Raw genomic sequence first — 22,624 nt, 5'->3', positions numbered from 1 at the left:
GCAGCATCAATTACTAAAGCTAAAGTTCTACCACATTTTTCTTCAGTAAGCAAATTGATGTGCGTAAAGAGGGGATGCCAGCCAGGCGTGGCTTGTATTTGAATATCCAATTTGAGAAAGCTCGGGTAGTATGTATATAAACGGCTCGTGCAATCTGATAAACAGGCATTTCCAAGTATTGAACAGGAGAGGACGATCGGGGGAAAAAAGTTTATGAAGCGCCAGTCTTGTCCCCAGAATCCACAAACTGTGCTTCCAAAGTCAGTTTATATTCTGAACTGTGTGTATAGCCCTGCCAACTTTGCGCGATGACAGAGGTCGGAGGATTTCTCGGATCTCTTGACTTGGATTTACAAAGCTTTCCTGCACTCGGAAATATGCCCTTGGCTGAGTCGCCGGCTGGTTTGAATGAACGATTGGGACTGATTGAGGGCAGGTTGCAGCGGGGTTCTTTAACGGATTTTGGCCACCTCAAAGGAATTTTGCGGCGAAGACAGTTGTACTGCCGAACTGGTTTCCAACTGGAGATATTTCCCAATGGGACAGTGCACGGAACAAGACAGGACCACAGCAGATTTGGTGAGAACAAACGTATGATCGGTAGCTCATACCAAGGGACAAAGATGCGTATTTCGGACAACATGGGTGTTATTGCTAGATTTGAACTCGAACAGACATTGTGTTTACTTGTCAACTAAGGACTGTAGTTGTTTTGGTTCTACATTTAGAATCCAAGACGCGTTGCTTTTTAACATGAATCTTTAATAAGAGCGTATTGAGGACGAAGCATTGCCGATTCGGAAACCTGACGGCACAACATTTTATTCCCAACTGCTATTTCAACTTTAAATTTCAACGCTCCCTTTCACTGATTATCGCTTATATTTGGAGAGAAAGTCTAAACATTCATAGTCATTCATAGTAGTTGAAGGCATTTTCCGTCGCCCACCCACAGAAAGCAAGGTCTCCACATTTTAGTCGCTTGTAATTCCCTGTACTATCGAGAGCTGTGTGGGACGCAGGTGTCTCTCCTCAGTTGAAAACAAGCGAACAGCATGGGGCTGTTTTGCTGTGCGAACACGTTCAAAGCACCCCAGCCGACACATGCACACACACTACTAATTATACCATTAATATAAGTCAGTCAAGGAGTTGCGAGCATTAGAATGATAAACAAATGAGGTCAGGAGGCAGATATTTGTGCTTCTTTGCGTTTCATATGCACACTGCAGGTGCAGCCTTGCTTAGAAGAAAGAAATAGCTCTAAATTAAAGCATGACCACTGAGGAATTCAAGAAAGTTTAACGCTTGCTTCTCAGCCAAAACAAATGAGTTTAGTGGATTGGGTGGTCCAAGCGCGCGTGTTTCTGGCATCACCACTGCGCGAGCGCAAGGGGTTTGTCAGCATTGTTACAGGGAGGCGCTGCCTCTGATTAAATTCATATGAAATACGTTTTCTTCCCAGTAACATCTGAAGGCTCTTTCGTGTCGTCGGTGCAAACAAACAGTTGTTCCAGAAAAATCAGAACAGTCACCGGGTCCTGTTCTCCCCCTTGTCTTAGACTTGAGGAAAAGTGACTCAGAAGCACATATTACACATCTCTCAGGAGATCAATATTAAAAGCTAGGTCATTGTTCCGAACACGCTCAAAACGTTTAACTTTACGAGCTCGACAGTGTAATAAAAGATAGTCCTGATCGGTATGTAAGGGCTCAGACCCTTTGTATCAGACATGACAGAGGTAGAATTGGACCACATTGATAAAAGAAGTTATGTGGAAACAATCCTTCAGTAGAGACCTGAGGCATGGTCCTGGCTTAGTCTTCAAAAGTGGTTTGTAGATATCAGTCCTGTGAATTATGACGGTCTTCTGTTTCACCTTTCTCCGCACACCATATCTGAGGAATTGTCTGGGATTTTTGGTGGAAAATGTTTTAACTTGCTCTGTCTGTTTACAGAGGCCACAGACCAGCTGGAAGTGTTGACCCCCCCTGTAATTTAGATTATATCTAATATTAGATCTGACCAGTACAAATCAGTGTAAGCTAAAGGTCCATCGTGAGGATTTAATGTAGATTATAAAAGCTTTTTGAGTAAGACAGACAGTAAGGACACAGAAGTATGACAAGAGCAGTCACACACAAACCTCCCGGATATGCACACTGTAGAGCAGTGATTCTCAACTCCAGTCCTGGGGGCCCACTGTCCCGCAAGTCTGTGTTTTAACTCTTCATTATCACAGTTAATTGAGCTGATCAGGGGCTTGTTGATGAATTGATCAGTGGAATCAGGTGTGTGTGTCAGTCAGTCAGAGCTAAAACAAAGACGTGCAGGGCAGCTGGCCCCTCGGGACTGGAGTGGACAATCACTGCTGTAGACTTTAGGCCGCTGCCTAAAATCATCCAATTACCCAAAACGAGTTAGCTTTGAGTGACGGAAGCTTTTCATTCATGAGCGCTGCTAACACGTCTGGTGATGGTCTAAGCGACATGATTTCATTACAGGGATTCTGGAGTTCATCAGTCTGGCCGTAGGGCTCGTCAGCATTAGAGGAGTGGACGCCGGCCTGTACCTGGGAATGAATGAGAAGGGGGAGCTGTACGGATCGGTAAGTCGAGCGAAAGCACCACATGGCATTTCCTCACTACAGCACTGTGAAGCGTGCCGTCAGGAACGCAGTGACCAGCATCGCCGGAGGAGCACGTCGGACACCAGCTGTATGACTACGTCTGCATCCCATATGATGCTGACATGAAAAACACTAAGACAGACCAGACAAGTCATGTTTCCACTGCTCTAAGTCACACAAACTCCCTCACCTCTGTTCACTGGCAGCCTCGACGCTGGAGTCTCACTCCGCAGCCACTGAAGGCCCTGTTCTCATTACCTCAGGTTTTTTTTTTTTTTTTTTTTTTGTCTCTAAAAGTGGGTTTCACACGAGAACATGTCCTGAAACCTAAGTAAGAAGTACATCTCTTCAATACACTTCGTAGTCACAAAAATATTTACATATTTCCTGAGGTTCAGCGTTCAGAGAGAGCACACACATTGGGCTCTGATATATGAGTTCTGAGTGCTCTTGTTTTGTCTCGGTGTGTGTGTGTGTGTATTCCAGTAAATCCTTTGCTGCGAGAGTGGCGAGACTATAGCTCAGGTCAGGAGATAGGTGTGGGAATGAGCTAATGTAGCTGTTTCATAGTCACTTTTTCTCTCAGCGTTTCTGCTTCGGCTGTAGAAGAGACATGCTATCAGATTTCCAAAGGCAACACATGTAAGGTCCTCTCAAGTGTTGTGTTTTGGGAGGGGGGGGGGGGGGACTGTAGGTGTCAGAGAGACTATTACAGGCAGGAAAACTGACTGCACATGTAATGCAATAACTCACTATTAAACTGGGTTCCCATCATCATGCAATCACACACACCACATCATCTGACACACATGCGCACACACACACACACACATACGCACACACACACAGGGTTTGTGATGGTTGGGTTCATTAAGCTGTGTGAAGGAGGGGCATTCCCTTTGTGTGGACCGTGAAGAAATTGCCGGTTTCCCTGTCCGGGAGTGGGTGTTCAGATGTCTTATGCCAAGTCATGCAGACTTTGCTCTGTTTACTGCAAATAAGCCACTGTTTCAGAGGGGCCACGCGGCCTTTTCATGAACGGGGAGAGGTGTTACTCAGAAAATCCGGGTTTTATGCATTCATGACTAAATCTTAGATGAGTGTCTGCACCACTTTTCTGTCCGTGTGCAAAGAGATGAACTGTGAACCATCCAATTTCAGCTAAATTCACTCTGCATTACTTGGTCTCTGTTGTGTTTTAGCAACATCTAAATGAGTCTCTTTTCACAAAAAAAATTTACAGTTTTGTCATATCTTTCAAGTCGTGCTATCTCAAGAGCTTTATAAGAACATTCTTGACACCAAAACCTGTACCGAAGTCATTGGCTGACTAATCTTGGCAGGAAACGCCATCCAGACCCAATGTCCTCTGCTGTTTTCATGGACTTTGTCTGCCGGGAAAAGCTCACCCGCTGAACCCTCGGCGAGTGCTCAGCAAGGCCCATCAGGGGTGAGGTAGTCGTGGGCCGCAGACGCTGCCTGGTCGGCTGACGTGTGTTCTGCTGGTTTGGGGGGGGGGGGGGGGGGAACAAATCCGAGGAGTGAGTTTAGGTGTAAAGTGAAGGGCCTGGCCTGATGACACGCTCTTACTGAGGCAGCCAACCACCTGCCATCCAGCCTGGAATAGTTTCCACTCCTGCCACGACAGCAGTGGTTTAAACCATGTGGCGTTTGAAATGATGCTGTTGACTATAATCATGCTCATTGTCTATCGTGGCTCTGAGGCACCCAGCCACCCAATGGCCTGATCCTTTCCTCTCACAGTGGATGTGGCTTGAAATTCCACACGCTTACGTCACAAAATCTGGAAGATGTAACTGGCTGGTGTAAATGAGCGGTTGGCCGATGTTTGACATGAGCAGCGGATCAAACAAAGCTGATGTTCTTTTCATGGCATTTACGTTATTGTCGGCCTGGTTGATGAATCGACCCGTTTCCCGGCCCCGCGCCTTTGCAGCACAACATCGTCTGCATCAAAAATATTCGAATCCACGCTTGTGGGAAAATTTGCAGGTGTGCAAATAAGCATGTGGTGTACATTAGTTTCCGAGCACAGCAAATAAACTTAATCTCCTCTCTCTCTGTCTTTCTCTCTCTCTCTGTCTTTGGCTGTCTTGCAGAAGAAGCTCACAGCGGAGTGTGTGTTTCGGGAGCAGTTTGAGGAGAACTGGTACAACACCTACGCCTCCACTCAGTACAAGCACGCTGACACGGGGAGGTATTACTACGTGGCCCTGAATAAAGACGGCTCGCCCAGAGAGGGCTGTAGGACTAAAAAGCACCAGAAGCTAACTCACTTCTTGCCCAGGCCTGTGGAGATTGATAAGATCCCCCAGGCTTACCGGGACTTGTTCCAGCACAGGTGACCAGGGCCTCGGCCCAGGCCAGGGAAGGGGGGGGTGGTGGTGGTGCAGGGATTTGGCGAGGGAGGGGGGAGTGAGAGACGGACACTGGAGGAAGTGAAGGACTCCACGGACCCTCTCCCTTCTTCCCTCACTTTTGTTTATATTTGTCTTCTGGCCAAAATGAGGAACCCCTCTCCAACAGTGACTGAGATAAACAGTGTGTGTGTGTTCTTGGATGGCTCTGTTTCCTCTCTGTAATGGATCTGAAACCACTGAGAGCAGAGGGGACGTTCCTGTGTTCGGCGTGGGTGCCAAGAGGTTTCCGAACGAGAGCCGCTGGCTTTGAGCCAGTACGTGAGAGTCACCTGTACCCCGGACGGTCACACGCACGCACGCACACGCACGCACGCGCGCATACACACACACCCCCCCTGCCCCCCCGCACAGGCTCATGCACACACACACACACACACACTGAAAAAGGAAGAGAAACCACTCTTGTAAAGTGAACCACTCTGGACTGGTGTTTGCTGAATTCGACTTCACTGAAGGCTTTGGTTTTGGTCCGGGCCAATTCAGTAGCACTTAAAAAACATCTGAAGAACAATGAAGGTCAGCAGAGCTTGCCAGTGTCCTGAGACCTGGTCGAACATGGACACGGTTCCCTCACAGTAATTTAAGCACTCCTGAAAATCAGACAAGCAAACACATATCAACGCTGAACCACTTTCCTGTAATCCACAGCATACATGTCTGGCTAGGACTGTTAAAGTAGCTCTCCTTTGACCCCCGAGGTGAAAGGTTTCAGTGCAACAGGCTGCAGAATATCCAGAGACACAAAAGGCGACGGCAGAAGATTCCCAAACTGAGACCAGCTTCCGTGCGGTCTCTGAAGGACATAAGCGCTGTCACGAGCTCTGTGACAAAGGTACGTCAGAGTCTGAACCGGACCGGACCGGACCAGACCGGTACAGCCAAAGTCTGAACAAGAATGAGACAGTCGTGGGACCCAAAGGTTAGCATCACATGTGTAGATCAGTTCAGGACTGCAGGGTTTTCAGAGAAAAGGACTGGCCATCTAGTTTCCCACAGACGAGAGCAGGAGTTCTGGTCGTGTCTAGTGTCAGACACTAGAAACACCAATAAGCACTTACTGGACAAGCCAGTTCCTCCCACTCTTAACCCAGTCAAAACCATTTCTTTTGTTAAAATCCCATGGAGACTTGGCGTATATTGAAAACTAGCTTTGGAGAGTGGCTGTTTTAAACCAGAGAAAGGCTATGGTGTACACAGAAACCAGCACACCAAAGTCTACGGTGCAGACAGAAACCAGTACATCAAAAATCTATGGCGTACACAGACAGGGTTAAGAGTGAAGGTTGGTCTAATGTTTTTGTGCATGTCCTGTAAGGTCAGGCTGTCAGAAACATTAATGCAAAAGCAAGTGACAGGTGTAAACTTGGATAATCCTATTTATAAAATGTACAATATATTTATTTTCTACATATAAAGTATAGATATGAATCTCTATATATAAATATATATATTTATTTATTGCAAAGACTTTATTTTGTAATGAAGTTATTGGGAACCGTAGATTCTACTGAAATAATACAGAAATGCTATACGACATGGCCTGAATGAACCTGACAATAAAATTGTCCTGCTTTTGGGAGTGATCATTGTGAGTGACCATTTTTGCTTGGAAAACAATTTTTTTGTACTAATTAAACTCTGATACTGAGAAATCTTGAGTTTGATTGTACATATTTTTAACTAAAAGCTTGGGTTTTGCTACAGCTGATGAGTTTTGAAAAAAAAAACAATCAGATTTTCCAGTAATGTGAAGGTACAGATTAGCGAAAGCACATATATGTAGAAACCGTGATTGAATCAGTCACTCTTTAACACAGACTGAGTATGAGAAATCTGAGAAACTGGTCATTACATAAAATTAAGGCATGTGTAAGCTGTTCCTCTTTGGTAAACAGCTGAACAAAACATTACAGCACTATCCCAGGGTCTATGTGATCCCGGTGTCTCTGGCGTTAATGTGAATTCCCTAAGACAACTCCAGAGACCCGAACACGAGTCTGATGATGGGGCGACTCTTGGCTGAGGAAACCCTCGTCTTCGTCCTTCTCTGGAAACGGAGGGCGCGGCTCTAAGCCGAGCTGACCACTGGGCTGGTGGGTGAAAGAACCTGTTGAACTGCAGGCTCTCTGGCCCGTTTTGGACGGAGAAATGAAAGAGGTATCAGTAACAAACGGGAATAAGACAGCACCGGAGCGTTGTTTATCGGCACAAACACGAGACTCCCATGGTGACTTGCTCGCTGGCAAACTCCCGTCCAGCTGTGACGCTGCTCGACCGTCTCTGCGGGGTTCAAGTCAACTTACATCATCATCATCATCATCTATGGACAATATGGACTCACAGAGTAACCAGATTTATATAAACACATTTACAACTGTGCCGCCCAGCCAAAACCTGAGGACACTCTGGGCTTGGCTGTCCTGGGCTGACAGTTTGTTTGCTCGGTGGCCAGCAGGCCTGGATACACTCTGAGCTCATGTGACACTACATATTCATGAGGCGTGTGAACGGCAGTGGGGTTGGAAAAGGGCGGGTGAGGGGGGGGGGGGTGGTAACAGCTGCTCAGAGGCCAGCGGGGATGTGCCGAAAACCCAGCATCGCTTTAAAACGGGCACAAGAGGGGATGGGACCATCATTTCAACATCTGCAATAGTTGTAATATTTTAGTCCTGGCGGAGTTTTTTTTCTCCCCCCCTTGTGCAAGCTGTGAATGCAGGCTCCCCAGGGGTGGGGGCAGGGATGGAAAAGTGAGGAACTGGATTTGGGGGGGGGGGTAGTGGGAATCCTGGCAGCCAGAGAAATGAAAACAATACTGTATGGGGGGGGGGGGGAGCAGTGCAGATGAAAGAGTGAGGGGGTAGGAAAGGGGTGTGGAGGCAGAGAGATATGCACTTAGGGTGTGAAAGCTGTCTGTGGTCCAGAGACAGCGCATCTGGACATTGACACTCCAGTAACACACACACACACGGTCTGATGTCACTCACACACACACAAACACCCATACCCACACCCCAAACAATTCTGCTCAAGAATGAAGGCAAAAGTGACATTTGAAAAGAGTGCCATGACAGGAAACTAAGAGAAAGCCCTGGACTTGGCATTTAGTAATGAAACACCAACTGTATCAAATAAATCAAAATGTGTTTACAGTGGTCTGAGACACGAAACCCTGTTTACAGTGTCCTGTCAGTGACTGGGGTGGGCAGAGCCTCAGTAACTTGACCGTAACGGGTGTGTCTTCAGTGTCTTGAGTGAGGTGGGCGTGGTCTGAAGGTGGGTGTGGTGAAATAAATCCAAGCACTAATACAAAACAATCATTTTTACGTTGAAGAAAAAAAAGAAAAAAAAGAATGACAAGCATAAACCGATGAAGCTGCATAAATGCAAACAACCCTTTTGGTCACTTTATTTAAATGTAATATTAAATACGCATCTAGTAAATAGCAGACCAGATTAATGGCAAAACAAGTCGGTGTATTTGCTAATATGAGAAGATTCTTGGTTGGGGGTTTCTCTACATTTCTGAAATACACCTTGTGCAATTGGAGGGAGCCTATAATCTCCTTTACGATACACCTACGGCAGCTCAGCGTCAGAAGCAGAAATGTGTCATTAGAGTATACAGGGGGTCCGAGATCCCAGCCGGGCCCGCGGGGTCCCGGCCGCCCCGTCACTTACCTGTGGACAGGTGGTTAAATTTAGGTAAGCAACTCGGGGGGGGGGGGGGGGGGGGTCTGATCCGGTCCGACCTCGGCTCAGGATTCAAACACAACACAAGTGGAGCAAAAAACCAATGGGACAATATGCACAACACTATGCTAGGCAACACTTTACGACAAGAATTTGAGGTTTAAAAAGTCCAGAGGGTTTTGTTTTTGTTTTTTGTTTTTTTTGTTTTTTTCCAGCAAGCAGGTCTAACAACACAGGCATTCCCATAGAATGATCAGCGACAACAAAACGCAAATGCATTAAAACGACGCGGAGAGAGGAGGGGAGTGTTCAGTGCCGCTGGAAAACAACAACACTACAGATGATTCAGGGGAGCTGTGTAAGGCCATCACTTGAAACCCATGACTTTTAAAGTGTTAGAACAAAGCTTTTTCTGCAAGTACTGGACATCTCGGCACCGTTGAGCAGGAATATGTTGGCGCAGAAAGCATCTGTTTTGGGGATAGAACTTTCTAGATCTTTACATCATAGAAATCTGTTGCAAGCAACACTATGGTCCCGCTTATGTTTACTTATAATTGGGTTTTGTTTTTCTTTTTCCTCTTCAAAGTGTATAAAAACAACAACAAATCATATAATCCACAGCCCTCATTAAAGGGCTACAGAATAAAGCAATGCTCAAAAGCATCTAGGGGAGAACATTTTCGTTTCTTTGTTTAAATATGTGGAAAAAACAGTAGAACTTGAATAACATTAAGGCCATATGTACACGAGTCCGAACTAAAGTGAAAAACCTCCTTTACAAAGTCCTCCGACATTCGCCGACCCCCGCTGCAGGTGGAGAAGAGCTCCGCGAGTTTCCTCATCGTGCCCGCCCGGCGGAGGGCGCGGTCCGCCGGGCCCCCGGACAGAGGGGCGTGACGCGGGAGGAGTGGGGTTGTCTACAGACCCTGGGAGGGTCCAGGGTTTTTGCCCAGTTGGGGCGTGGGAAGGCCCTGCAGCGCGCCCAGCTGCTGGTACAGACCCAGTAACTCCATCTGACTGAGCCCGGCCGGACCAATCATCCCATTCTGCCGAACCAGCTGGTTCATCAGGAGACCCTGATTGGCCAGAGCAAGCTGCTGCTCCCGCACCTTCCTGTTGGCCACCACCTTCTGCACATATATCATCAACTGTGAGAGAGAGAGAGAGAGAGAGAGAGAGAGAGAGAGAGAGAGAGAGGGAAGTCGGGGGATATGAAGGAGAAAAGAAGACAGTTAGTTGTGCACACTGGTGTTGGTATCCTGTCACCCACAGACATTCTCTGTAAGGGTTGCTGAAACTGTGAAAACACAGAAACCTTTCACTCTGGGGAGAATATATTATATTATTATATAAAATATTATTCATATTCAGATCAACTGACTCTCTACTGCTCAACAGCTGAAGGGCAGAGAGAGAGAGAGAGAGAGAGAGAGAGAGAGAGAGAGAGAGAGAGAGAGAGAGACAGAACAGACAGACAGATCTAGAGACAGGTCAGACATATGGACAGAACAGACAGACAGATCTAGAGACAGGTCAGACATATGAGACAGATCTAGAGACAGGTCAGACATATGGACAGACAGACAGATCTAGAGACAGGTCAGACACATGGACAGACAGACAGACAGATCTAGAGACAGGTCAGACATATGGACAGACAGACAGACAGATCTAGAGACAGGTCAGACACATGGACAGACAGACAGATCTAGAGACAGGTCAGACATATAGACAGACAGACAGACAGGTCAGGCAGACAGGGGAATAATACCGTTTGCTGTTTGGCGACGACGTCTCGGTACACGGCTTCGCGGTGTTTGCGCTCCAGCTCTAAGCTGGCCTCACGCCCCAGAGCCATGGACTGGACCTGGGCCTCAGTCAGCGTCGGGTTCTCCCTCCACTACACACACACACGACACATACGCACATATTACTGTAGTACCCACACACGCTATGACACTCACACACACCATGGACTGGACCTAAGCCTCAGTCAGGGTTGGATTCTCTCTCTACTACACCACATAGCACACATGTAAGTGTAGTACCAATTAATACACATTCTCACTCACACATCACCACACCAGTCACGAAACATTAGAGCGCTTTGGGCGGAGTCGTGCAAGTCACATGACACTTTGAGGAGTTACTCCCCCTCCTGTACTGTATTTCCATACAGCTGTTCAGGCTGAGCAGAGCCTGCATCTGACATACAGTTACACACAGCGCATTCATCATCGTCCATAAATCATTATTGATACATCTGATCATACAGTCTCATTCAGCCAACTCCACACACACACACACACACACACACACACACACACACACACACACACACACACACACACACACACACACACACGCACACAGCAGCAAGGCAATACAACTGTTCGATCCTGTTTACCCTCCTCTCTCCCTGCACTGACACCCCCCCACCCGCACAGTCACAGCCAGACCTCTCAGACCTTTCATCAACTCACCAGTCGTCCAATGATCTCCTCCAGAGGCTCTCTGGGCAGGGTTTTCAGGGCGTTGGTTGCTTCCAGAACCTTCTGCCTGCCCTGGTTAATCAGGTCCTTTAACATTAAGACAGACAGACAGGAGAGGAGGGTTGGAAAACGGCACGGCCGACACCGGGCTTCGCGACGGAAAAAAAAATTCCTAACGGTTCCTGTGTTTAGCGCTAAGTGCATATAAAACATACTTTGTGGACGACAGCGGCGGCGGCTGCCTGCGGACGCAAATAGCAGCTGGCAAAGAGTTACAGCGACTGCTCTGTGCCCAAGGACACATGTCACAATTAGCAGAGGGCCTGGGGAATGTGGAATGTATTGGGTCTCATTACTGACCTCCAGCTGTTGGTTGGTCATGGACTCCAGAGCTGCCACGTTAAAGGGGAAGTAGGGCATGTAGTTGGCCGCTGCCATCCCGGCGTGAGCGTTCATATGTAGGGACAGACCCTGAATCACACCCCCCCCCCCCAAAAAAGAAACAACCACAAATTAAAACACACACAAATATAACACAACACACAGTCTAAGGAAGTCAAAAACATCAGGAGTCAAAAACATCTGCTAGACATATTCATAAACAATTCAGTGAGAAATCTGGTTGTTTTGTAACTTAAGACAGAGCCAAGTTCTGTTGCCTTAAAAAAACACACAAAAAAAAAAGCCTCAAGTTTTCCACACTTTGTCACAGAAGCACAGATGACAGCAGTGTATCTGGAACTTCCCCCCACGTGCATACCCCCCCCCCTTTAAAATCCCAGTGCTAGACCATGTGAATCTCAGGGTCCAGGTTCAGTCTTGGCTCTGTTATTGGAGTTCCTCTAAACATCGACGCCTCCCAAAGGTCAGCACAACGGCTGTGTTTGTGTGTAAACCAGCTACTGCAGCAGATGCGCCCGTTCCTGCCCTGTAATCGGACTTTTCCGGAGTGTGTGCGCGCCTGTGTGTGTGTGTGCGTGTCTTGTAAACACACTCGGCAGTGGAGCGTCCGCTGTTCCAGAGACCTGGCCAGAGCAGGTGTTCGGCTCGACCCAGCTGCTCCTCGGGGTCAGGGAGAGCAATGAAGGATGGGTAGATTTCAAGTAGGTGGATCCAACCCCCATACGTTCACACCTCAATGTGCTTAACACGGCCATTCATTTCAGTTAGACACGTCTAATATTCCAGACTCAAGAGTGTTTGTAGCCCCAGCTGTCCACTCCACTCTGAGAGGGTCATTACATTATAGTTAGGTCACTAATGAGACCCTCAGTCAGTCTGGCCGGGTTGCCAGATCTGTTGCTGAATCCCCACATCACAGTAGTATAGGGAATCCTGAACTGGAGCTAACGGCATTATTTCTCTGACTGTGGCACGCTGACGGTGTTGCTTTTGAATGATCTGCTCAGAAAAAGGCTGGCAGGTGTAACACTAGCCCGTAGCATTGACTTTTACACCGGGCGTAAAATGACTTTCTCATCACTTTCCATTTCCTGCTTTCAAACTGAGAAGTGGGATTGATGAGAACACCTTCACACAGGAATCCTGAAATTCAACTGGATTTTGTCCCTGCCATAACTCAAACTCTAATGCAATGGGTGAACCCCTCTCTCTATTATATATATATATATATATAAATATATATTTTATATATATATATAAATAAGAGAGGAGCAGAGTCATGCAGCCTGAGCAGAAGGCCTGTAAGCTGTCTGCGATGATGTTTTCTGTGACAGACAGGAGAGGAGACTGGGGAGAGAAAAAAGGAGGGCTAGAGGATGCTGTTCTGTTTACATACTGGGGACTAGGGGGTGGGGGTGGGGAGACATGCTCAGAATCATGAGAAGGCAGGAGAGGAGGCGAGCTTGGAAAAGTAATCATTAAAGTGAATTAAAACGAGCAGGAGGCTCTAGGATTACAGCGGTACCACAGAGCCTGCGTCCCGCACCAGGAACCTCCTCTTTAAATAAACCCCATTAATTAGCCGATGACATGCCCTGTTAGGGTAGCCCTGACCCCCCCCGCCCCTTTCCCTCTAATCTAAAGACAATGACAGGGACTGTGAGAGCCGCTCTCAGGGCTCTGCACAACTGGACTGAAGAGACCCTGGTTCTGTTCCACGCTCCGGGCCCTCAGAACTGGCCACTCACAGACACAGAGAAACCACATGTTTTGTGGCGGCCCGGCCTCGGGAGAAATGACATCAGTAACCTCAGCACCGTGTTTGGGCTCCTCATCCTGCCGTGAGCAAAGAGGCCAAACAGGACACTCTGACAAGTGTTTGGCTGTACAGGCTTTGTTTTTCTTTGACGATTTTAAGAAAACACTTAAATCTCCAGCGAGCTAACACTTCAACACTTCATAAATAATTCACACACACAGACACACACACAAAACTTTCTACTACAGCAGATGGGTAGGAAGACTGATCACAGAGGACACTTAACCCCACAGGAACACCACTGGCAATGTTCCCTGTGTGTGTGTGTTTGTGCGTATGTGTGTGTGTGTTGGGCGGGGTCCCTCTCCCAGTTTGGCCCCGCGGTGGTCACCAGCACTCGTACGCCTCTGTATCCGTGGGAACTGTCGAGAAGGTGGCGCTTTGCTCCAAACACTCTATGGTAGTTAATGACACTTAATGATACGACTCCATGAGGGGAAAAAGGAATGACTGGTTTCTCCCCTGACAGGAGGAGATTTGGAGGAAGAGATTTACAAGACACTGGGTAACAGGAGATTCCAAATTAGGGTTAAAAGAAAGAAAGAAAGAAAGAAAGAAAGAAAGAAAGAAAGAAAGAAAGAAAGAAAGAAAGAAAAGCCCAAAGACTCCCAGTTTAACAGGTGAGGCTCAGGGTAGTGATGAGTAAACAATCATGACAGTTACAGGACCTCCTTCTCAGTATTTGGGATGGATGATTTGGGTTGGCGGAGACTGGTGTTTAGGGCGACTCTACTGACCCGTTTAAGCTTATTGAACTGGACACAGTGATTGGTTACGCTCCTGATTTCACTAAGACACGCCCACTGGCCCTGCAGGCTGGGGGGAGGGAGGATTTGTGTCGGGTACAAACCTTCTTCTCTGCCTCGTACTCGGCCCAGGCAGCCTTGCGTTCCTCCTCGCTGAGCGCCTCCTCCTCCTTATGGTCCAGCAGGGAGTCGTGCTCGTGGTATCCCACGATGTGCTCTTTGAAGCTGTGCAGCAGCTCGGCCAAAACCGGGTCCTGGGGAGGCAGGGAAGATGGGTCAACACCACAGTCAAAAACTCGCTCACCAACACACACGCGCGCGCGCGCACGCACACACACTTACACACACACACACGCGCGCGCGCGCGCACACACACACGTCCAGGTCATGACCTTTCGTCTGGGCTGTTCAGATCACATCAGCTCAGCCTGACCTGCTGAGAAAGAAACACAGACATTTCTTCCTCTCTGGTCTCCCTGCTGTTCCCTGGCCCCTCCACGCACCGTAAACTTAAACCTGCTCTCGTTTATTTGAACTAATCAAAAACTCAAATTGCAAAAATGAATTTGGTTAATCCGATCAGATAGGACACGGCGATTTTTAGCGGCCGGTTCGGGCTACGAGGCGTAAACATTACACAGATGACACTTGGGGTCTTCTGATGGCGCGCACGTGACGGTTCCCATGGCAACACTGTTATTGGAAACAATACCTGAGTTAAAGTGCGATTTCTCGGCCAGCCGGTTCAAACAAAATGTGGTTTAAATTACCCCGCGGAAAATGTTTGCTTTTCTTTGTCGCGCTTTTGCTTTACGTTGAATGGATATTCTCAATCTGGGAATGACATGATTCCTCTGCCTTACTCTGCACATGCCTCTGGAGCCGTTTGGCTCGGCGACCGTTTGATCATTCGGGCCTTTCCCATCTCATTCAAGAGTGACAATGATTTCACCGCCGCCAACCAAATTAATCATAAATGTCATCAAAGTTAAAAACAGAAATGTCTCCCTGTTAGAAAAATTAAGGATTGATTGCAAACTTGGTGAGCACCAGGCTTGAATAAACAGAAAATAAACATAAGGGTCCAACTGGGCGAAATCAGATCCGTCTCAGAAGGGCGCTGGGAATTAACCAGATCAGGATCTATTTATAGGACAACGAAACACACACAAAAAAAAGATAACGTGGCTCAGACAGGTAACAATAACACATGCCGTGCTTTCTGCATTACACCAGAGGGTTATAATGGCCCACAGGGCTATGGTTCCCTCCACATCACAACTTTCACCCTAAACGGGTTTGATGGCTGGAAAATAAAAACATGTGGGAATGGCAAAGCCCAATCACAGCAGGCCCCGCCCATCTCTTCCATGGCCAGAAAATCAGGGCTGCATGTCCACTCAGACTCCACTCCTTAATTAACATTTAAAAGGGTCCAAACAGTGGACTCTGAAGAACACCGCACTGTGCCAAGTCTACGAATAGCTCGACCAATGCCACTGAGAACCGTGGAACACACAGAACAGCCAGCCAGACAACTTAGAATCAAACACACAGAATCAAACACAGGGGTGTGTGTTTAGATTACCCGCTGTTTGAGGGAGGAAAAAAAAAAAAAGAAAGAAGAAAAAAGAAAGAAAAAAATGACTTCTCTTTGGAAGCTTTTTGGCCTTGGACAGGGAGCAATTTGATGATTAAACTGCTGCTTACATGTCCTGGGAATGCATTTCAAACCTGGCAGGATTTCTACCCCACAGGAAGAACGCAGAGCGGGGCCTGGCCTTATCTGACGGTGCCCAGTGTCGAGCCAGTAAATGGATCTCGGTGCTCGGGGGTCAAATGGCTGCACAGCCTTCCTGGGGAGCACGGAATTCTGGGATTCCTGATTAATCTCCGGGCTACAGCTCCCTGGGTGGTCCAGTCTGTCTCCCCAACCTTCACAACATGTGCATCTCAAGCACAGCCACTGATGACGGTAACAAGAACTTCTGCTTAGGCCCTGCTGCTCAAACCGTGGGTGAACCATCTGCATAATGAAGGCTTAGTGGAAACGCTATCATTTTACCCCTGAGGAGGAAAAAAAAAAAAAAAAAAAAAAAAGGAGGGCCTGGGGGGGAGGCACAATGCACGATGGACAGAATCTCAAGAGGAGAGCAAAGCGAGAGACCCAACTACAGAGGGAAAAAAAAGAAAGAGGGGGAAATTTGGGCGCTTTTGATCGTGAGCTAGGCAGGATCTGGTGTATAAGTCGCTACGTCGCAGGACTACGGACGGTCCCAGGTGAACGGCATTCCTGACGAGGCAGCTCTGCTACGTCTGAGAAGAAAAACCAGTCAGAAAAACCAGTCAACCCCTGTAAACTCAGTGAACCACAGGGGGAACGCAAGGCCTCTCTTCACTCAAGATGGATGGCTCGCCTTCTCAAACGTCCAGACTCGGCCTCTGCTAACCTGATGCCAAAAAAGAGCTGATGGAAACCTGCTCAAGTCAAGAAACACTCATTCTCTCCACATCAAAACAAAAGCTGACAGTCTCAAAGGAGGAGAGGGAACTGCAGTCAACTCTGCCCAGATGGCAGCGGGCTGGATCACTGAATTGTATCTTGCCTTCCACACACACACACAAAAAAAAAAATGAGCCTTGGTTATCTTGTATTCACATTCCCAGCAACAGGTGTGCATGGAAAACAGATTTTAATGAACAGTGAATGTCCAAATGCGTGTACCACAGTCGAGACATGCTGGATGCTCGTGCACACAGATATGCGGACAGATTCACTGCCAGATCCACTGATGGTTTTGTGCTTATTTCGTAGGCTATCCACCAGCAGGCTGCTCTAGCAAGTTACTGTGAGATACTAAAAAAAACTCAGGTACTCTTAAGACTGTTCCATTCTTCAGATGTTGTCTGACGTCTTTTTCTCTGCTTCCCCGGCAAAACTATTCTTAAAATTCATGAAAAAATGTGAGCGGTCTGCCAACATCTTTAATACCATAAGAACAAAAAGAGCATGCGACCCCACAGGAACATCTGAGAGAACAACAATAACCCTGTTCAGACCACATATATTTACGACTTGGCAGAAAAATGTTGTCCTTTACAATGCAATTCACTCTGACAGTGTTTTAAAGCACAAAGCCTCCAAAGGTTTTTTTTCTGTTTGTTGTGGTTGTTTTGTTTATTTTTACCTCGACAGACATAAGAAGCTTTTTTTCCCCACCCAGCTAAACTGTTAGCCCAATGTCTGCCTCCCAAGGCTTGTGATTACTCCACTTTACACAAAACGCGCACCCATAGTCTCTCTGTCTTCATCTTACTTCTCTCATCACAGTTACTGTAAACCTCTGAGCAGGAAATCACCCCATGAGAAGAGAGAGTGAACAAGACAGAGAAAAGCATAGCGAGTGAGTTCATCTCAAACACATTTACCCGAACAACCACGCAAGTTTCCAACAATATGTGTTCTCCCCCCCCCCCCCCTCCCCCCAAGAGGCAGATTTCAGCAGACAGCGCTTCTGACATGCAGGTGTACAAACCATAGCAACCAAGGGGTCCAGCGCAGGAGTTTTGCCTGTGGAATGTGAAGGGTTGAGATATTTGTAATGCCTTAACCTTAGCCAGTCAAAACTCTCTCTCTACAGCTGCACGCAAATTATACACACAACCTCACTGCCCTATTATAAACAGTCTGCCTGAGAAGAGCACTCTGCATTCAGCCCTGTCCCTGACAGAAGACCTGTACTGCAGCAGCCTCCATCCGTCTCCCAGAGCCACGACACACTTACAACAATCCCCCCCCCCCCCCCCCCCCACCAGAGGTGAGAAGTCCTGAAGAGGACTGTGACTCACACTTGTTAGGCCTTTCATCCAGATCAGGGCAAAAACTTAAGAGAGGCAGAGAGGAAGGACAAAAACAAAAAAAAACAACACAGGCTCATTTGAGGAACATCTGGGGAAGACTCATTAGGACGAGTTCCTGGGCCTAATTATCCTCAGCGAAGCCAGTTCCTTTAGTCTATGAGGCCCAGCCGGCGGGGGGAACCTGAACAGTAGCAAATTACCGCTTTCCCACCAATGGCCCGCTGGGAGGAGGAGCGTGGCCCCGCCCACCCCTGTCACTCAGCTCGGCCCCGGACTCCTGATCCATAGAGGACCTCTGGAGAGCCTGGGGCCGGGCTGGACCCCTAGCTGGGCGGCGCTCCTGTCTGGCAGGCCTGGGCCTTCTTTGTCATTATGGTGGAAGTGCTCTGGCTTCCTTTGTCTCCAATTAGTTTCTGTGAAGAGCACAAGGCCATCCTAAAGGCGGTTTAAATAATGACTGTTCATCAGGTGGAGAAGAAAGAAAGGGGGAGGAAAGTTTACAGACCTCCTTTGAAACTTCAGAGACAAAGCGGTGAATCAGCCCAACAGATGGCCTTGACGACGCAGGGCCGGTCTGAGCCGATGGAAGGGGAACGGCTGGGCGGCTACGGGCCGCAGGTTCAGAGGCAGGAGGGCAGGATGTGAGTGCGTGCATGTGCCATGGGGGGGTTACGGAGGGGGGGGGGCTTCCCAGAAGCTAAAAGGGCAGTGATGTGGGGGGACAGACAGTTTGCTATGACTGCACTGGTCAGATCCAGAAATCTGCTGGTGTAAGATAATTCCACTGTAACAACCTTAACATCATCTCTAGAAGTCATCACATCTAAACCCCTCGTGCATTCTACCACACTGTTCTCCTGCATGAGACTTCTACTCCTAACAAGCCCTTTCACTCATTACTGCCTCATCATTAAAAGCCACTGAACAGCCAGTCTCTCTAACGACACACGCTTATTAAAATGATGTTTACAGGCGGAGAGAGAGAGAGAGAGAGAGAGGTACATAGTATTATATGGGGTAAAGGAGAGGAGAGATGAAGGTTGGGAGACGTCAGGTTTAAAAATATTCCATCTGTTCCATAAACTTGGCCAGAGGACATCAGAGAAATAGAGATATGACTAAGACCTCTGGGTTTTACTGACTCATCTTCACATTACTGCAGACTACAGATTCCATCCATAACAGTCGGCGTTCCCAAAAGGCCTAATCTGGTCATGTCCGAGCACAGCAAAGGTGGATCCCATCTGAGTTTCCAGGTTAGACAATATTAATAAACAAAAAACAAAAAAGGAAAACCAAAACCCCGACGTGACCCCCGAACATGGACGGAAAGGAGAGGTCAGAGAGGGCACTGACTCGCTCTCTGACTCTCAGCTGTCAACAGAGATGACGCTTTTGCATGGAGAGAGACAAGAGGGTTTTGCAGTTTACACGCACAGTAAACAGAAATATAGCTGTGCAGCTGTGAGCATTACAGGGGATGCGCACGAGTTTCCTTTGTCTCCAATTAGATTCTCCGCCGCTAATGGCTGCAGAACATAAACTGTTCTCGGTAAATAGGGATAAACACAGGGATCGCTCTCTCTCTGCAGCTGTTGGACATGCTGTCTAAGGGCGACGGCTGGCTTGTAAAATCTCCACAGGCTCCCACCTAAGATGCTGCACCTGTGCTCAGCCCCACCCACAAAGGAACCGACGGGGATGATGAGAACTCCAACAGCAACCCCCCCCCCCCCAAAAAAAAAAAAAAACACCACCACGATAAACGCCCTGGCAGCACACCACATGAGTAAACAAGCAAATTTATCTTCACCAGTAAAGTTCAAAGGCAACACACACCCAGCACCACTTTTTGGAAACATTACATTTAAAGATACTCCACAACATGTGATTTAAGAGCCCAGAAAGGTTAAGGCATAGGAAAAAACATAAACACAAACACTGGTCTTTGGGGGGAGGTTTTTTTGGGACTGCAGGTGCCATCGTACCCCCAGGCCGAGTGTTTTGAAGTGTTGAGAATCAGAAACCAAATAGAGTTCAAAGACAGTGAGGCAAGCAGACAGTGCAGTGTAGTGTTGTATGAGGGTCTCAGAATTAACCCCCCCCTCCCCTTTGCTCCTCGTTTGGGTGGGTGGGCAAGACACTCACCTTGGGTAACATGGGCGTGGCCCTCTTACTCTTTTTCTCCGAGTTCGGGTCGTCCAGCATATCCGGCTCAAACGTGTAAAGTTCCGTTAGCTCATTCATGGTGAAGTGACGTTCTATCTGCTGCTGGTCCACCACACGGAACGAGAGCGATTGTTTGGTCACCTGACGGTCATAGATCTTCTCCTCCATTGTTCCCTTCACAGACACAAAGACACGCCTTCAACACGGACTATCAGACCACAGCGTGAGAACAAGAGATCATTAGACCTGGTCTTTTCTCTGGATCTCACAGGACAGAGGTCTCATCATCTCTAGAAGCCATCACATCTAAACCCCTCGTGCATTCTACCACACCGTTCTCCTGCATGAGACTTCTACTCCTAACAAGCCCTTTCACTCATTACTGCCTCATCATTAAAAGCCACTGAACAGCCAGTCTCTCTAACGACACACGCTTATTAAAATTATGTTTACAGGCTGATGTCTCATCAGCTCATCTTCAGTCAATCAGCTCATACTTTTTGGGTCATCAGTAACATAGCGGGTTACTGGTTAAGACAATCAATTATAAGGCACATCACCTAGGTAACCAATATAATGGCGAGTGACTGGCCAGATGAACCAGTAATACTACAAGGGATTGGTGTAATTACTGCTCGTGTCACCGGATTGACACGTGGACACGATGTTAACATTTCTGACTTGCTGAGCACAAAACATTCCAAACCACATCCAAAAAACAAATCCCACGGGGAGAACAAACAGCGCACATCAAAGCCCTTTCTTCCTCTTCTCTTTTTTTCCCTCTAGAAAGAGCGTCGTTGTTTGGATTCCTCACCTGAGCCAAAAACCTGTAGACAAACACTGTCTTCAGCTGGCCGAAGCGGTACACTCTGAATATACTCTGGATGTCATAGGACGGGTTCCACGAGGCGTCGAATATGATGACCCTGTTTGCGGCCACCAGGTTAATCCCCAGTGACCCCGCCCTCGTGGAGATGAGAAACAGCCGTCCCCTGGGCGGAACATGGAGAGCAGGTTAGGGCATAAAGAGAGAGAGAGGTACAACTGTAAAATCATTATCCAGACAGGACAGCGGCTGTCTGATCAAAGACTCAGCGGTCGTGCCCTGACTGAGCGGCTGCCAGTCTGAGGACCAAAGACATTTGCGATGGGTGGACGCATCGTCGCCTGCCCTTTGGCGCTGTGGAGCGCTCGCCCGTCTTACCGGGCTGCTCCGACCGAAACGTACATTCCAAACCATTCAGAGCTTCAACATCACAGCACTGGAGACCACGCCACTCTCTCTCTCACGTAACCCAAACATCTTTGACAAAACCCAGTGTCCTGGGGCGGTTCTGTGGCGTTTACCGAACGTTGCTGGTGTCGTTGAAGTCCTCGGCCCACTTCTTCCTGGTGATGGCGTTGGTGGACCCGTCCAGGCGGTAGTAGTCGATGTTTCGGAACCACTTCCCCTCTCCTTCAAGAGTAAGAAAGAAAAGCAACAGAAGAGCAGAGCCAGTCAGGAGTGAATGAGAATAAACATTCTTCCCGTTTATCCCAAATGTCTCTCAGAGGAGCCACAAGGCAGTCATAACAGATCCGGGTCTGTGCCAACAGAATCGGGTCTGTGTGTCAGCGCTCTGTGTGACAGTTCGCGGGCCCGTCCCGATCGGGCCGGCTGTATATATTTGGGGTGGGGGGGTTCAGGAAAAGTCTGTACACAGATAGGTGGCTGCACAGAGGGCACCTCATGTTGGTTGTTTTAATATCGCTGCCTCCCCTGCTTGTGTTCATAACTAACATTTCAGTATGTTTCCAATTACTCCTCTGTGATCTTTTCATTACAAATTGCAAACCCTTAAGCAAACATTTTTTCGTGGAATTAAAAAAAAAAGAGTCAGGGTCTAATCATTTTCAAAATGAAAGCAAAAACAGCTGCTTCAATTTAATTAGAAACATGACCTTATGCCAGAGGCTTTGTGGATGCGTGCACGCGTGTGTGTGTGTGTGTGTGTGTGTGTGTGTGTGTGTGTGTGACGGAGAGAGAGAGGGAGAGAGAGAGCATGTGTGGAAGATGTGTGTAAATACAGACCACTTCTCCAAACTTCACTGGAGTTTACATTCGCATTAGTCCATTCCAGGCTCATGGCAGGCTTCTATGATACCAGTCCAAGTTTACATTAAGGGCAGAATGGAAGTGTCCGTTCACCGCAGCGATATGCTCCGCTCACGCGCACCTAAAACTCCCCGTCCTCTGTTCTAATCACCCGCGGAGGGGGGGTTTTTTTGGGTCTGTGATATGACTGTTATATTTGAGGCAGATACAGTACCAATGAAACATGCGGTTAACCCCATAAACACACAGCAGGACCCTGATGATTCTAATCCC

General features: G+C 47.8%; 2 protein-coding genes across 3 annotated transcripts in view; one reads left to right on the top strand and one right to left on the bottom strand.

The window, feature by feature from the left end:
• The first annotated feature begins 308 nt into the window (after positions 1–308).
• Positions 309–4,996, top strand: fgf16 (fibroblast growth factor 16). The gene is made up of 3 exons (XM_030766609.1): positions 309–579; positions 2,506–2,609; positions 4,751–4,996. Exons 1-3 carry the CDS (start codon positions 309–311, stop codon positions 4,994–4,996), a joined length of 621 nt encoding a protein of 206 aa, XP_030622469.1.
• Positions 4,997–8,810: 3,814 nt separating this feature from the next.
• atrx (ATRX chromatin remodeler) overlaps positions 8,811–22,624 on the bottom strand; it is a 37,166-nt gene continuing 23,352 nt past the window's right edge. For both annotated transcript variants that reach the window (XM_030794390.1, XM_030794391.1), the window contains 8 exons: positions 21,604–21,712; positions 21,071–21,248; positions 20,233–20,427; positions 14,328–14,477; positions 11,617–11,727; positions 11,248–11,343; positions 10,536–10,664; positions 8,811–9,912 (listed from right to left, as the gene is read on the bottom strand). In XM_030794390.1, coding sequence (XP_030650250.1) covers positions 9,682–9,912; positions 10,536–10,664; positions 11,248–11,343; positions 11,617–11,727; positions 14,328–14,477; positions 20,233–20,427; positions 21,071–21,248; positions 21,604–21,712 — 1,199 coding nt within the window. In that variant the 3' untranslated portion in view covers positions 8,811–9,681. The remainder of the gene's footprint in view (positions 9,913–10,535; positions 10,665–11,247; positions 11,344–11,616; positions 11,728–14,327; positions 14,478–20,232; positions 20,428–21,070; positions 21,249–21,603; positions 21,713–22,624) is intronic.

Source organism: Chanos chanos, chromosome 2 (genome assembly GCF_902362185.1).
Source record: "Chanos chanos chromosome 2, fChaCha1.1, whole genome shotgun sequence".
In the NCBI taxonomy this organism is placed as follows: Eukaryota; Metazoa; Chordata; class Actinopteri; order Gonorynchiformes; family Chanidae; genus Chanos; species Chanos chanos.
This window is presented reverse-complemented; position numbering and strand designations above follow the sequence as displayed.

Excerpts from the sequence above, each read along its gene's own strand:
- fgf16 (XM_030766609.1), top strand. The coding sequence starts at position 309 with ATGACAGAGGTCGGAGGATTTCTCGGATCTCTTGACTTGGATTTACAA. Across the intron at positions 580-2,505 it reads ACAGGACCACAGCAGATTTG|GGATTCTGGAGTTCATCAGT; the intron begins GTGAGAACAAAC and ends ATTTCATTACAG. Across the intron at positions 2,610-4,750 it reads AGGGGGAGCTGTACGGATCG|AAGAAGCTCACAGCGGAGTG; the intron begins GTAAGTCGAGCG and ends GCTGTCTTGCAG.